The following is a 17,005-nucleotide window of genomic DNA, read 5'->3' as shown; positions in this document are numbered from 1 at the left end:
TTGTTATTTTTTCCGTGATCAGGGAACAAAAATGAACACTTCTATAAGATGAAAGAATTTTTTGGATTTTTTTTTTTGTTGCGCCTGTGGGTGTGAATTCCATTTGGGCCCCTAGCGGTTTGAGGGTTAAATATGCCAAAACTAGAAGACAGAAGAAAAAGAGGTGATATGATCACTATCATACAAAATAGTAACAGGAATTGATAAAATCGATAGGGAAGATTTCCTGAGACCTGGAACTTTAAGAACAAGAGGTCATAGATATAAACTAGCTAAACACAGATGCCGAAGAAATATAAGAAAATTCACTTTCGCAAACAGAGTGGTAGACGGTTGGAACAAGTTAGGGGAGAAGGTGGTGGAGGCCAAGACCGTCAGTAGTTTCAAAGCGTTATATGACAGAGTGCTGGGAAGACGGGACACCACGAGCGTAGCTCTCATCCTGTAACTACACTTAGGTAATTACACACACAGACACACACATTACTTGTGCACCGGAAGGGACCATGCCCAATCTCTAGCACCTGCTGCAGAGGCGAGGAGAGGGGAATGTACTCCTGGACAGAACATCTGGTACCAATAAGAATTATGGAAGATGGAAGGGACCTACTATCAAACGTGACCTTCACAACACGAAGAGGTCGAGTGAGGGGTATCGATCTGAAGGATAGAATGGCCTTGGGCCTCAAGGATATACTTAATATCTCGTGGCAGTCTTCAAGTTCCCTGTCACATGTCGCAACATGGTGCAGGAGAAGATCTGTGCCAATGCTGGCATTCAACCAGGCATTTTGGGAAATCTGAACAGGGGGGTCTTCCCGATGCAGAACAATGAAGCCAAGTTTCATTGTTTCACTTCTGCTATTCCATCCATCATGTAATTATCATTCTTTTTTCAATTTTCAATCAGCCACTACCTGAAAATGAGCTGCAACAGCACAGGTGGGGGTTAAAGATGACAAATGTATCCACTGAATCAACATGGTGCTTATGGAGGACTAAATCATCAGGACGAGTAGGGTCAACATGACTAAAATCAAAATGCTTAGTCAATATAGCATGACCAAACAAAGCTTGGAAAGGAGTTTGGGAAGGAATCCTGCACGTGCGAGTGCGGTGACGGTGCCGAGCACATCTGGGAAGAGAAGGGGGGGGGAGGGTAAAAGGTACAGTTGGGACAACGAGAGACCGAGCCACGCCAGTTGATGAGGTCACCACTGGAGGCTTTGGGCTCAACCCCACCACAGAGGTAAGAGAGTAGTAGTCTGTGTCAGTTGGAAGAGTCAGAGGTAGCATGGTCAGGGCCCAAATGTAGCAGGGGCTAGAGAGCCCGGCCTTCCAGAACAGTCTGACTCGGGGGGGCCTGGTCGCCTACCACACGAGTTTGAGAATGTAAAGGAGGGTTAGAAAAGGGCATAAAAACGAACAGAAAAATTCATCCACGAATAAGTCTCCATACCCACCATGGAACCACAATTGAAGGATAGGACACCCAACAAGAGGCCCCCTCCCCCCCCCTGGTGCATTGTGGGTATACGATGAACATGTATACCCACCTTGTATACCCACCCTGCAATCACCACCTTAAGAACTATCAGTCCGTCGAAATTAGGCTCAGCAATATAGGCAAAGATTGTCAATAAAAGCATTCCCTCGCTTGACAACATCAGGTACCACAGTTCTACGGGTGAGCGAGTGTGCCTCTCCAAACACTCGGCATCAAAACAGAAGAAGACATCTGAAAGAATAATGAATGACAAAAAGTCAGCTGGAAATAATCAGAAACAAGAAGGGGGGGAGGGATGAAACATAAGGAAGAGGAAAAGGTGTTCAGCACAATTTGTGAAGATGGCAGCAGGAGCATAAAGCTTCAAAAGGACAGAGGACTATCCCATGAAGCAACAAACACTCTGGCAGCAGCTCACCAAGCCTCCCTCACGACGGCAACAGGCTGGAAAGGGTTACCTTGTGGTGCTTCCGGGGCTTAGCGTCCCCGCAGCCCGGTTGTCGACCAGGCCTCCTGGTTGCTGGACTGATCAACCAGGCTGTTGGACACAGCTGCTCGCAACCTGACGTACAAATCACAGCCTGGTTGATCAGGTATCCTTTGGAGGTGTTTATCCAGTTCTCTCTTGAACACTGAGGGGTTGGCCAGTTATGCCTCTTATGTGTAGTGGAAGCGTGTTGAACAGTCTCGGGCCTCTAATGTTGATAGTTCTCTCTCAGAGTACCTGTTGCACCTCTGCTTTTCAACGGGGGTATTCTGCACATCCTGCCATGCCTCCTGGTCTCATGTGGTGTTATTTCTGTGTGCAGGTTTGGGACCAGCCCCTCTATTATTTTCCATGTGTCAATTATTATGTCTCTCCTGCCAGCGCTCAAGGTAATACAGATTTAGGCTCTTTAGTCGGTCCCAGTAGTTTAGATGTTTTACCAAGTGGATTCTAGCAGTAAAGGATCTCTGCACGCTCTCCAGGTCAGCAATTTCTCCAGCTTTGAAAGGGGCTGTCATTGTGCAGCAGTACTCCACTCTAGAAAGCACTAGCGCCTTGAAAAGTATCATCATCGGTACAGCATCTCTAGTGTGAAAAGTTCTTGTTATCCAACCTGTCATTTTTCTTGCAGTTGTGACGGCTACTTTACTGTGTTCTTTAAAGGTAACACACACTTCCAACATGAGTATACAGTACCCAGATCCTTTACATTGCCTTTTCGTTCTATGTTATGATTTGCCTGAGTTTTTGTACGTGGTTTCTGTTTTTATATTTTCATTTTTTCCATAGCGCATGAACTGGAACTTATCTTCATTAACACTTTAATGCGCGCAGTCCCCGTGAAAAAAACACTGCGCATTGTGCGCGCGGCGTTTTGGGCTCTTGAACATAAACACCAAACAGTGTGTAATCTTTTCACTCTCCTGACACCAATTCTCGAGCTACGTATTTCATTTTGGTATCAATGTGTTGGCAATAAAATTCTCTACAAGATCATATGTATAAAATGTAACCAAAGCATTAGCTATTCCACCACAAAATAAATAAAAACGTAGATCACTCGCCGTACGCCCAAACAGCAACAAAATGTTCATACTCTTTTGTTTGTTGTCAGCACCAAATTAGTCCTACAGCGTTAAATTTTATATCACTGAACTCGCAATAAAATTCTCTACACAGACATATGCATATAAATCTAGAATCATGATCGCGGCCCACACAAAAGTGTGTGAAGTGGGCGATTACCCTCGTTGTGTCACCAACTCAATAGTCTCTCCTCTAAGTTACAATACAATGCTGTTTTCTCAAATAGGCCATGTGCCTATTAGAGAAAACGGAAATTTAATGGCAAACATTTTCATACAAACCCAAAGTCGATTGAATAAGAATTGGATTTTATATGTTTTTTTTAGATCGCCCGGCTATTTACGACGCAGGGGCAGAACCCGCATAAGAAAACCCGCTGAAAATGTACAATGCGGTCTCCTTAAAGTGTTAATTAAACACCATATTATTTTCCGTAGCCCATAGAAAGACCTGATCTACATCTGATTGGAGGTTTGCCGTGTCCTCCATGTTGTCTACTCTCATGAAAATCCTAGTGTCATCTGCAAGGATGATACAGTACTATAGGTTGTGTCCTTGTCTATGTCCAATATGAGAATGAGAAAAAGTACTGGAGCAAGCACAGTATCCTGGGGGACTGAGCTCTTCATGGTTGATGGGCTGGATTTTATTTTGTTGACTATTACACATTGGGTTCTGTTAGTTAGGAAATTGTAGATCCATATGCCTATTTTTCCGGTAATTCCTTTTGAACGCATTTTATGTGCAATAACACCATGGTCACATTATGCCCGAAACGGTTTGCGTAATAGTGACTTTAGGCATTGTATGTACTAGCCCTAACTATAAATCCATCACTCTTTGTAAAATCTCTTATGTATGTACCTTACCTAAATAAACATTTTGATTTTTTGATTTTTGAAAAGCTTTTTGAAATCTGTGTAAATTACATCAGCATTTTGTTTGTCTTCCATGGCATCTAACGCCATGTCATAGTGGTCCAGCAACTGTGACACGCAAGAGCGCCCTGTTCTGAAACCATGTTGTCGGGGGTTATGGAGATGCTGTGATTCCATGTATTTTGTGATCTTACTTCTTAGCACTCTCTCAAAGATTTTTATGATGTGCGATGTGCGAGGGAGGGGGAGTTTAAGAGAAAAATTAAGTACTTCCTAATAAACTATGTAACCTAACCTTACCTCCTTACCTCCTAAATGTCAACCTATGTTTTGCTATTTTCTAACAATATTGATTATTAACCAACTTGTTTAACTGCTGATATCCATCGTGTATAAACTTGGAGAAAACTGTAGTCTTTTGTACACACACAAATCACAATAGCATGATACATCAAATGAACAAATCCACAAGGGTCGTGATGAGGGTTCGAACCTACGTCCGAGATGATCCCAGACGTGCCTTAGTCGACTGCTCCATGCCATGGTCAAAAGAATTACAACAGGGAGTGTTACGGCCCTCACACAGATCCCGCAGCCGCTCCGAGACACAAACCGTAAATTGTGTAAAACCCTGGTTTGTATCAGAGAGGCTGCGGGATCCATGTGAGGGCAGTAGCACCTTTGGTTGCAATTCTTTTGACCATGTCGTGGCGCAGTTAACTAAGGCGCGTCTGCGATCATCCCGGACATAGGTTCGAACCCTCATCACGGCCCTTTTGGATTTATTCATTGTAGTCTTTAGTTTATTTAGTTAAAATTATTTCTTCTGTTGTTTCAATTTCTGATGTTCCATCCATCATGTAATCATTATCATTCTTTTTTTCAATTACATTTATGCTTTGATCTCAATTAGTTTTAAGTTTTAGTCTAAGTGTTTTCCCCCCACATCTTGCCCAAAATGCCGTGCGTATTAGTGGCTTTAGGCATAATATGTACTACAGTGGTACCTTCGTTTACGAATTTAACCTGTTCCAAGAGACGGCTCGTAACCCGAAACAAATTTTCCCATAAGAAATACTGTAATGTAAATTGAATTAATCCGTTCCACACTCTCAAAATTACATTTTGCATACATTTCATACATAACACAAATATTTTGTACTATAGTATGTACAAGTTATAGCTTACCTTTATTGATGACTTGTTGGCGTATGGAAGATAGTGAGGAGGTGGGGATGGAAAGAGGAGAGGTGTTAGTGTTTGGAAGGGGAGTCCCCTTCCATTATAACATCAGGCAGTGAGGACTTTTCTGGGGTACTCTATGTTTTGCCTGCATACCATTAGGACCTGGTTATGTTGGCCCACTGCTTGTTTGTCTCGCTAAGAATCTTTCCATAAAAACTTGTTTTTCCTCTATGGTCATCCTTACATGTGTTTTTATTGATTGAACCTTACCACTGATTTTTCTGGGACCCATGACATGGTATATAATAATTACTTTTATGTTTAGAAACCAAAAAAGCTGAAAAACAATGAAATTCTTTACAAAAGAACTCAAGCGCGATCGTCACTACGAGGGAGGCATTGTTAAACCGAGGCGCAGTCGCCCGTTCCACAAGGAACCATGTGCTCAGTCGACTCACATGTGTATCAACAAACTCGCAACTCGAGGCAAAGCTCGTAAATCTAATCAAATTTTACGAAGAAATTGAGCTCGTAACCAGAAAAATTCTTAAATGAGGCATTCGTTAGCCGAGGTTCCACTGTAACTATCTAAGAATCCAACATTCTGTAACTCATCTTGTATGTACTGTACTTTTACCTGAATAAATATTTATTATTATAATATAGAGCCACAGAGATTTTACAGGAAAGAGATGGTTGGGTTAACTGCATTTATCTGGACCTAAAAAAGGTTTTTGACAGTTCCACATAAAATGTTGTTCTGGAAGCTGGAATGTTCGAGGAGTGACAGGGAGGCTTCTAACATGGATGAAAAATTTTCTGACAGAAAAATGAGGGCAGTAATCAGAGCCAATGTATTGGTCTGGAGGAATGTCACGAGTGGAGTACCGCATGTGCAGTTCTTGTACCGGTAATGTTTATTGTCTACATAAACAACCTACCAGATGAAATACAGAATTAAATTATATGAACATGTTTTCTAATGATGCCAAGATAAAGGGGAAGATAAGAAACAGACGATTGTAATGCTCTTCAAAACGACTTGGACAAAAGTGTATAGAGAACCACTTGGCAACTGGAATTTAGTGTGAATATATGCCACATTATGGAATCTGGAATATGAGAACATAGACCACACACAACCTTCAAATTATGTGAAATATTATATTATATATATATATATACATATATGTTGTTGAATATGACCGAAACGGTAAGATTAATAATTCTAACACGAATTTTCTCAATATTTATGTTTTTCTTCACTGTCGGTGGTAAAAAAATAAAAATTCTCTTAAATTCATTTTTTAATTGTCTGACGCCTGAATGCGTTTTGTAATTCGTATTACATTTTCAAAGATGTAATTTTTTAATTTTTTTTTAAATTTCTTTGAAAATGTAATACGAATTACAAAACACGTTCAGGCGTCAGACAATTAAAAAATGAATTTCGGAGAATTGATATTTTTATTACCGCCGACAGTGAAGAAAAATACAAGAAATATTGAGAAAATTCGTGTTAAAATTATTAATCTTACCTTTTCGGTCATATTTAACAACACACATTCCTGAGACCTGAAACATCAAGAACAAGAGATCACAAATTTAAACTAACTAAACAAAGCTGCCGAAAAAATGTAAGAAAATTCACTTGTCCAAACATTTTTTTAATATATATTTCTTGAGGAAGTTAAGCGAGAAAGTGGTGTAGGCCAAAACTGTCAGTAGTTTCAAAGCGTCATATGACAGTACACTGGGAAGATGGGACACTACGAGCATAGCTAACACTAAGTGATGATTACCTAAGTAATTATACTTGGGTAATTACTAATTTTCCTCTATAGTGAAAGTAATGGGTTCTTGACTCGGTGACACTATATACTCAAAAAGGAACATGTATTAAAAACATTATACATATACTGTACTATTACAACAACCATAACTCACCATATGGCCGCCGCATGTATTGCTTTCCAATTGTAGAGAAAAAATTTCCATCAGAGTCAAATAAGTATATACAGATGTTGTCTTTCACAGCAATACGGCCATCTCTAAGTTGGACTACTGCTGATGGCGAGTCGAGGCCACCATCAACGTTAAACGTTTTGATGAATTCCCCATGCTCATCAAACATTACCATCCTATGATTGAAGGTGTCGGCAATCACAATCTCTAGACTGAAAAGAAAACAAAAATCAGTATTAAATGTAATGAAATGCTTCTTTTTAGAAGATCCTCTCGGTGGTTTCCCCAAGGCTAGCTGCTTGGTTTGCTACAGGCAGCCTTTGAGGAGAGCCCTCCCCCCAAAAGGGAAGCGAATATAAGCATGGATATAACAAAATATTTGCAATTGGTCTGCATAATATAATCCACTTGAATGTAAACATTCAAGCCGATATTGAAAATATTGCTTGAAACACTGTAATAGTGGTTTTATTAGTATAGTACAACCTCGATTCAACGGATCTCCAGCTAGCTCGCACACTTCTCAGGCTGGATTTACTCAGCCCGTTCGACGAACAATGGTTCGCTGAAGTGGAGGATGTTCAGATTTGCTTACGATGTTGAGACAGAACTCACAGACTGGTGGAAAACTTTCCCATTTTATCACAGATTACAATTAATAATTCGCTCATATGACATTCTATCACACACAAGTGGACCACAAGTGGTCCACAAGCTTATGATGTTGGGACAGAGTTCACAGAGTGGTGGAAAACTGTCACATTCTATCACAGATTACAATTATTGTAATCATATTTTCGACTGTCATATTTTCTTCCAGATTATAACGCATTGCATACTTTATTCCCAAAAAGACATGGTCACTTTTACCCAAGGGAGGAAGGTACTGAATGTCAAATATTTCTTCCTCCTTCCTGGTAAATATCAAATCTAGCATGGAGGGAACATCCCCTTCCCTCATCCTCGTAGCTTGTTTAACATGTTGATACAAGAATGTTCCCAGGATGAGGTCTACAAATTTACAGGTCCAGAAATCTTCTGTTTTAGCTTCACATGCTTCCCAGTCTATGGATTTCAAGTTGAAGTCGCCGACTATCAACAGTCGTGAACTATCGTTATCCGCTCTCGCTATGATCTCTCTCATTATTGTTATAAGACCTTCTCGTTTACTATCTAGCTCCTCGTTTGACCATGTGCTGCTTAGCGGTGGACTATATGCATTTATGATCATTAGTTTATCCTCCTCATGGCAGATCTCTAGTGCTATTATGTCAACTTCTTGTGGATTGGCAGTCACTATTTCGTTCACCTTTAGGTGTTCTTTCACCAGCACAGCAACGCCACCGCCTTTCCTGATTTTTCTGTCCCGTCTCCAAATTGAGTAGCCCCTTGGGAATATGACCTCGTTTAAAATAGCATCTTCAAGTTTTGTCTCCGTGAGTGCAACAATGTCTGGTGTCTGCAGCTGTATTATATCACTTAACTCCAGTATCTTTGATCTTACTCCATCTATGTTGGTGTATGCAATCTTGAGGAACTTGTTCCCCCTCTTCTTATTTTTCACTCCCCCTTTCTCTAATGATTTTGTTGGTTTGCCTTTATGTACCACTTTACTGGCCTGCCTACCCCTATCACTTTGTAGAAAAAAGAATTATGAACGTTCTACTATGTATACATATTGTTAAGGACACAAATATGCATCATATAAGATAAAAAAAAATAAAACCGCATCAAAAATACATAGAACAAATAATTGAAAATATATGTTACGGCCCTCTGGGGTCGCAACTGGGTTCTTTCTCTGATGTTGTTAGAGTTAGGGCATCCGGCCCCAAGTTAGTAGTGGCTTTCAAGGGGTGTGTTCCATAACGCAAGTAAATTAAAGGGGAAGGGAGACAAAGGCACTAAACGTAAATATATAATTACCATCACCAATAAATAAATATATAATCTATCACACGGGGGGGGGGGGGGGTATAAACACTATAATGTACAATGAATTGTCTTCCTCTGAAGACACAGGATGCTCTGCTTAACGGTGCTCAAGACGAGTAGCCCTGGTTCTCTTCTTGTGGCCTCTCGACGAATCCTTAGATTCTCCTAGCGAGTCTACCCCGGCCACAGGTCAGCCAAATCACGGTCCCACTGGGTGCACCATCATGGAGGCCTTCAACCACAAATCCAGCCTGTAGCTGGCAGGTTCCAATCAGCTACGCTGCGTAGGCCACTCCACGACCGATACTATGGTTGCGAGCCCTAGGCAGGAGCCTCGTGTGATTCCACAGATCACTCTCCTCACCACAACACCCCAGTGGCTAGTCTTCTCCGCCAGTCAGCCCCGGGTACGACAATCCCTGGTTCTGCCACTTCACAGGCAGGCTAACAACAGTGTTCATCCGGGGGGTGACTCTCAGATTCTGCAGCAAATGCGTGAAGATACTACGGCTGCCTTGGGTAGACTGATCCAACGTCCATTACAGCAGTCTCAGGTCGACTCTGTAATGAGACACGTCATCAGTACTAGTTACACTCTAGGGCACCTCACTTACCAGCTTAGACACAAACGTCCACCTATCCACTCCATAGATGGCGTTGCTGTCTAAGCGCCACCTCACCAGAGGTCAGCAGCGGATATGTCACGAGCTGATTAAGGCGGGAATCCAGCCCCTGTGGCCGGTATATCCCGTCCTCACTAGATGGCGTCGTCCATTTGGAGGGGGTTTCGGGAGCTGACCCACAGATGGCGCGGTCGTCACTGCTCCGTGCTAGGACGCTGGGCTCGGGTCCGTAACAATACATTTGTGGCAATACCCGGTGCTTGAATGGCCCGCGCGACCGTGTCTGGGCGATTCATGCATGGGCGACCAGGCCCTGATGACGTCACAGCGCACTTTGTCCACGTCCCCACAGCCAAAGTAAGTGGAATTTGATATTTATTTTTACATAGACATGTTCAGGGAAGGGAATTTATCATTTTACGAAGAAAAAAGATTTTTGGGGAACACTATTTCATGCGCACAAGGGAAATTTCACAAACTCGGAGCAGCACGGTGGGTAATATATCATTTGTAAAACTGGTGTTTTAATAACTCTTTATTATCCTAATTAAACTAAACTAAATAAAACCAAAAATATACTGTAATATGATAGATATCTGCTATTTGAGAAATTATTCATGTTATTGGCGGCACAACTCCAGCGCAGGTGGATGGGTCTAATCCACGTCCACGCTACACTATGCGTGTTTTGTTCGATTTCATCGCCACAGTTCAGTGACCTACGGCTTCGAAATAATAAAATTAATAAATCATTTCTAAAATAAGTATTTTTTATAGCTCTTATTATCATAATAATATTGCTAAACTAAATATATAACCCAAAAATATATAATTTGATGTAAATCAAATATTTGAGAGAAATTTATGTTATTGGATCTAGCTTAACCCTTAACATGCTCGGGGTCTAATATCCTGCTATCCACACAGGCGCATGTCATTTTGAAAAAAAAAAAAAAAAAAATTTTCTTGCTAATCTGTTAAGTTCTGTTCACTGATCACGGGAAAAATAAAAAAAAAATTCTATTGTACTTACTTTTGTTGCAATAGAGCCGAGAAGCTCTGCGATGACGTCACAATCTGCATGTTCGCTCATGCAGTACACGCCCGGAAGGTGTTGCGCGCGGTCCTCAAACAGCCAGAGTTGCCACAAATATATTTTCGCGCTATTTATTTACAATGTCTAAGCGCATTTTATCTAATTTTTTTTCACTAATTGTGTTTCAAATACTGTTTGAACATATTTTGTATCAATAATTGTTGCATATTTGAGTATACACAGGCGCACACAAATGTTTTCAATTACGGCAATATAATATGTCATTACAGTCTATTATATTATATGTTCTGCTTATATGTTTACATATTTACACACTCGCACACGCTATACACACTTTGAAGCACACTTAGAAGATTTCTAGACTGTGGTAGTCATTGAAGCAGTCGACAGCACATAATGGGATACCACACGTTTCACACCATGTTTGCACAAGCTTCCGTTTCTTGTCTCTACGTGTCGTTGTTTTACACACCAAGCAATCACGTTGGGCTATTGCACGCTTCACACCAGGTGGCAAATACTTAAGTTTGTGTGCTAGGAAGCCTTCAGTGTGAGCGAGGCGTGGAGTACCAGCATGCTGCAACAGTGGGTTTATGATGGGCCGCTGATTACCTGGGACATCTTTTGCAAACTTTCCTAATAACTGTATTGCAGCATCAAATACAAAGTCACGGAAAGTGGGCTTACGTCCAGTTCTCACAAGGTACATGTTGAAACAGTTCAGCATGCTCATGTCCACAAGATGGAAGAACACTTTTTTCGTCCACCTACATGTCTTCCGCACACACTCTGCAGTGCCAATCATCATGTCTGATTTATCAATCAACCGCATGTTGATATTATAGTCTAAAACACAGTCTGGCTTATATAGTGGTGCGTTTGTTTTATGGCTCACTTTCCCACTGTTCACCATTGTTCCATCATGAATTGTTGTCAACAAGTTCACCTCTCTCTTGTCTTTCCACCGAACTGACAGAATGTTATCACTTTTCCTTCTCTGACACTCACCAACTGCAATGTCGTTGTCAAACACAGGCATTTCCCTTCGTTGTGGCTTTACTGTACCAACCAATCCGGTTCTATTTTCTAGCAAGAACCGAGCTAGCAAGGGACTTGTATAGTAATTATCTGTGTATAAAATGTGTCCCTTGTTCATCCACGGAGCCATGATGGTCTTCACTACACTCCCCGAGAATCCATGTTCGTCGTTACCGGGAATGTCTACATCACTAGCCGAGTACAGAATCATGTGTAACACGTATCCTGTCTCACAATCACAAAGAACAAAAAATTTCAGGCCAAATCGGTTTCGTTTTGAGGGAATGTACTGTTTGAATGGAACACGTCCCTTGAAAAGTATGAGAGATTCATCAACCACCAGCTTCTGTGCTGGTACGTAAAAATCTCTGAATTTTCCAATAACATCGTTCATGTAGTGCCTCACTCGCCACAGTCTATCATCAGGTGTTCGGTCCTGAACACTTCCAAAATGTAGACACCTGAGGAGTATCTGAAACCTGTCTCGTGACATATATTTCCCGAATAAAGGTGTTGGTATTGTCTTGTCCTTGCTCCAATAGTCATTTATTGCATGTTTGTGACAGTGCTTCATCAACAAACAGTGCCAAAAACACATACATTTCCGCCACTGTGGTATTTTTCCAACGCTGCAGTCGTGAAAATTCTGTGATTTCCCTCTCAATCAGGTAAGCAGCATGCAGGTTCGTTTGGTGTACAATGTATTCCATGAGTGGTTCATCATAGAATGCTGTAAAATATTCCATCTCAGCCATGTCCTCACCTTGATTAGGGAAAAGGTTTGTAATCCCTACATCTTTATCGTCAAAGTGAGGAATATTAGGAATAAAATCGTCACCATCACTCCACTCAAGTACACCAGGCGTCCTGCGAGATGCAGAGGAAAGACGGCGAGGAAGCGATGCATACCGGCGACCAGGAGCTGAATACCGTCTGCGATAAGCACGGCGGCTACGTGCACGTGAGGTGGGTGCACGTGAACACGAGGGTCTTGGTCCCTCATGTGGTGCCATGCGGTGGCGCTTGGCTGGGCGAGATGCTGCTGACGCGACAATTTCTCGCCCAGTTACACCACTGGTACCAGCCACAGGCTCAATAAAACTTTGATCTGAGTCACTAAACCCAGAAAAGGAGTCACCTCCCTCTGACTCGTCACCCTCAAACAGAAAATATCCACAGGAACTGTGAGGTCGTGGTAGAATTGGGGTAGAAAATGGGCGAGGAGGCATGGGAGAGCGTATAGGCCTCGCCATGGCATGGCGGTCATTCTCACTTTCACTGCTGCTGCTACTATCTCCCGACAACTGTGTATAATCCTCATCGTTGTCTGAATCGTCAAACACACTTTCTTCACCTTCAGAGAATAATTCGTGGGCTATTTGCTCTGGGGTGAGGGACTGAGTGGTGCGTGCCCGTGAGGCGTTTGACCGTGCGCTCGCCATGGTGACTCTCGCTAAACTGAGGCCTCCCATACCATCGGAGCGTGAGCTGGATTTTTTTTCAAAATGGCCGCTGTTTACTAGAGCCCCTGGGCAGCGTATGGGACCCCCAGCTACACCGCGGGCCATTCAAATCGTGCGCGGTACCCATACACTTCATATGAAGTGAAGCGCAGTTGACTGGTAAAACGATTTACACTTCATATGAAGTGATGCGCACTTTAAGGGTTAAACACCAGTCTACTGTAGGTTGTATGTATAGACCTAGTTTGCGTTCGTACAGTATGCACCCAGTGCCCTTAGCTTTGTCTGCGATTGACGTACAGTATTTATCCACCGGTGGAAGAATAATCGTGGAATTTACCATTTTTTTACAACAGCTGTATTGTTATACAGTACAACAAAATGTCTCAAGGGCTTACTAATAGTGCCTTATTAATGCCAAAAATGAAGCAATATTTTGCAAGAACTAGTAGCTGAAAATCAACCAGCACGAGCACAGCCGTACCCAGCAAGAGAACAGCCGAACCCAGCACGAGCACAGTCGTACCCAGCACGATCACAGCCATACCCAGCACTGGTACAACAGCAGCCAGCACCAGCTCAGCAGCAGTTGAAGCCACAGCAGCAGCAAGCACCAGCAAAACTGATGCAAACTTCTAAAAACATTGTGTGTAACTGTGACGGTGTTCCCCCCTTTATATTTCTCCCACGCCAGCTGTAAGAGTCATATCCACTTTTCCCGAACGTCCTCTACGTTCCGGGGAACAATTTGACGTGTGGGAGCGTGGAGCGCCGGCCCCTCCGTTTTACCGCCAAAACAGTATGACGTCAGTGGCACCAGATTGGTCAGGAACAGTGACGTGGCACAGGGAGTCAATGAGAAACACCCCTGGCAAGTATGACGTCACGAGAGCAAGGGGGTCCGGACATCGCGCCCCGGTGGCGCCAGCAGTTTGACACGACACGTCGAGGAGGTCGGACATGCGAGAGGGGGACCTGTCAGTCTGACAGTTTTGCCCCGTTCCGGTGGATTTTACGCGTCACCCAGTAGTCTGCAAGCACCTTGTGAGGTCTTCCTTTATTCCATGTGATGGACCGAAGAAGGAATCGACGAGAATTGAGCAGCAAGTGCTCCAGTGACAGGCTTTGCAAGAAGTGAAGTCTGTGCCGTGACGTATGGGACGTCTGTGCAAGTTCACCCGTTTAGTGACGACGTAGCGGCTGGGCCAATCCACTGAGAGTCAGTAGAAGAACGGAACTAGCTGGGAATCAGGATGACTGCAGCCGTAGTTGTGAGGAGAAGTCGACGGCCAGGAGACTGACTCCAACCCTTCAGGAAGTTGTGGAGGAGCACGGGCCTGCAGAGGATAGAGCACAGTGAAGACGCGTTTTTTTGAGGTGTTGAAGAGGTTCCTGGAGAGAGCATCAGTGTGTGTGTGTGGGGGAGTTCCCTACAACGAGTCGAGAGCCAGGGCCAGGAGCTTCAATCCAACTCTCAACAAAGGGCGAGTCCACATCAGTGAGGTGGAAGTAGGTAATTTAGATTTCCCTCCCATTCCCCTTTAGTCAGCTATTTTAGCCAGAGTATCTTCTATGTCGTGAGCAGGGCTCACCAATGTCTATGTCATAGTAAGGCACAGTTGTGAAGAGAGAGCTCTCATGGAATATATATGTGGTGTGTGAGTGCACCTGCGATTTATCGAAGAGTCTGCTGTGTCAAGGACATTTATACTCATGTGACATTAATACTATAAGTTTGTGTCAGAGAATATATATATGTATAAATGTACCATTTATTAGTATAAGGCTGTGTGCCCCGTATTGACTCATTATTGCTAATATTGATGAAGTGATCTATATATATGCTGGAGTATTGAATAACATATTCATGTGTACAGTGATTTGCTGTGTTATTGCCATTGAAGAGACTTACGGTATTTAAGGCCAGTGCAGTGACTTATTGCATTTATTACCATTACTGTGATATACGGTGTTTAATGCATTACTGTGAGCTACTGTGTTAATCGCCATTGAAATGAATTATTGAGCTCAAGGCCAGTGCAGTGATCATTGCGTTTAATGCCATTATAGCATGTTATTGTGTTGATTGCCAGAATCGTGTTTGCTGTGAATTGAAAGAAATAGGCGCTTAACGCCAGGGAAACAAGTACAGAGAGAGACCATACAGCGAGAGGGCGTGGCAGCTGTGAATGACAGGAGGGGGAGTGTTGCCGTCTGGTTGCGCTCCAGTTTATGAAGAGGGGAGTATTCCGCTGCCAGGTATTTCATCGCCTTCTTGTTGATATATAGAGATAATACTTTAATATTTTAAGTAAAATACAAAACTACCTTTGCGTTTGCATTATCCCTCCATTGCTTGTTGCTACAGAGTCCATTGAAAGAGTGAGTGATAGACACACATACCTACCTGATACCAGATTTATTTAGTGTGCTCTTGACACTATTACCACAATCCCACGATACCACTGACGTGTTACTGGACACGGGAAACACCAGTTGGCGACCTTTCAGTTAGCAGTAGAGCCCTCTGTCGGGGCGGGCACATGATCAAGAGAGTAGATCGTGTTCCCACTCGTCTTTGGCTAGGAGGCCAGCTGGAGATTGACTGGGAAACTCTCCAGGTGAACAGTGGCACCTCGAGGATGGAGTGAAGACCCGCAGGGCTACAGTAAGTAACAGTTACCACTACTAGTACTTGGTAGTGGCTGGTGAGAGGTAGAGAAACCCCGACATTGTCGATACTGACAGGATATCAAGAATGGTTATTTACTTACTTACTGATTTAAGCGAATCCCCGACATTGGCGACCCTGCCAGGATTCTAAGTACGGTTAATTACTGACGAAACTCCGACATTGGCGACCTTGCCAGGATTCTAAGTATGGTTACTTACTGACGAAACCCCGACAGTAACGTGAACAGTTAGAACAAGTACTGTATTAAATTTATTTTATTTTATTTTATTTTTATTTATATACTGTATATACAAGAAGGTACATTGGGTTTGAGAGAATACATTGGATAGTACAGTATTTACATTCTTGTAAAGCCACTAGTACGCGCAGCGTTTCGGGCAGGTCCTTAATCTAGCAGATAATTTTAAGTAGGTAATTTCAATCAGAATTGATAAATAAAAGATACATTACAAGAGAAAAATGAGATGAGAGAGATAAGTATTTAAGTGTGTAAATAGAGTTAAAATTAAAGTTGCAGTAATTTTAGTGTACAATAGTTTTCATAAAGTGTATTGTAGTACTCGACATACAGCAGAACTACTTAAACAACTCAGTGCTAACGGCATAATACACTACAATACATATTTACTGTACAGCATTCACAACTCCTTGCGACTTCAAGATGGACATAACTCCAACAATGAGGTAATAACAAATGTAACAGTATTTTTTAGTGGAGTAGTAATATATAGGTACAGTACATAATATGATAATGCATTTTTATTGTGTACGAGAAAAAAGAGACACTGACACAAACGCTGCCTGAAGGTCACCTATTGCAAAGAATCCAACGCTCCAACGCACTGGGGTTGGTCCCATATAGTGCGTTAAATCGAGGTTGTACTGTACGAATAACACCTGTCCCTAAAATTGTACATTACTCTTATTTTCTTTGTACACATTTTTTTTAATGCAAACTACAGTAGTACCGCCATTTACAAATTTAATCCCTTCCCAAAGACAGGTCCTATCTCAAAAATTTATAACTCGAAACTAATTTTCCCATAAGAAATAATGTAAATTGAATTAATATTTTTGAGTGTGTAA

General features: G+C 42.3%; 1 protein-coding gene across 1 annotated transcript in view; it reads right to left on the bottom strand.

Moving 5' to 3' along the window:
- LOC123757982 (uncharacterized) overlaps positions 1-17,005 on the bottom strand; it is a 109,922-nt gene that overhangs the window by 8,027 nt on the left and 84,890 nt on the right. Inside the window, exon 14 of the mRNA XM_069338870.1 lies at positions 7,091-7,320. Within this exon, the coding sequence (XP_069194971.1) occupies positions 7,091-7,320 (230 nt within the window). The remainder of the gene's footprint in view (positions 1-7,090; positions 7,321-17,005) is intronic.

Source organism: Procambarus clarkii, chromosome 40 (genome assembly GCF_040958095.1).
Source record: "Procambarus clarkii isolate CNS0578487 chromosome 40, FALCON_Pclarkii_2.0, whole genome shotgun sequence".
Taxonomy (NCBI): Eukaryota; Metazoa; Arthropoda; class Malacostraca; order Decapoda; family Cambaridae; genus Procambarus; species Procambarus clarkii.
The sequence above is the reverse complement of the archived record's forward strand: the minus strand, read 5'-3'. Positions and strand labels throughout refer to the sequence as shown.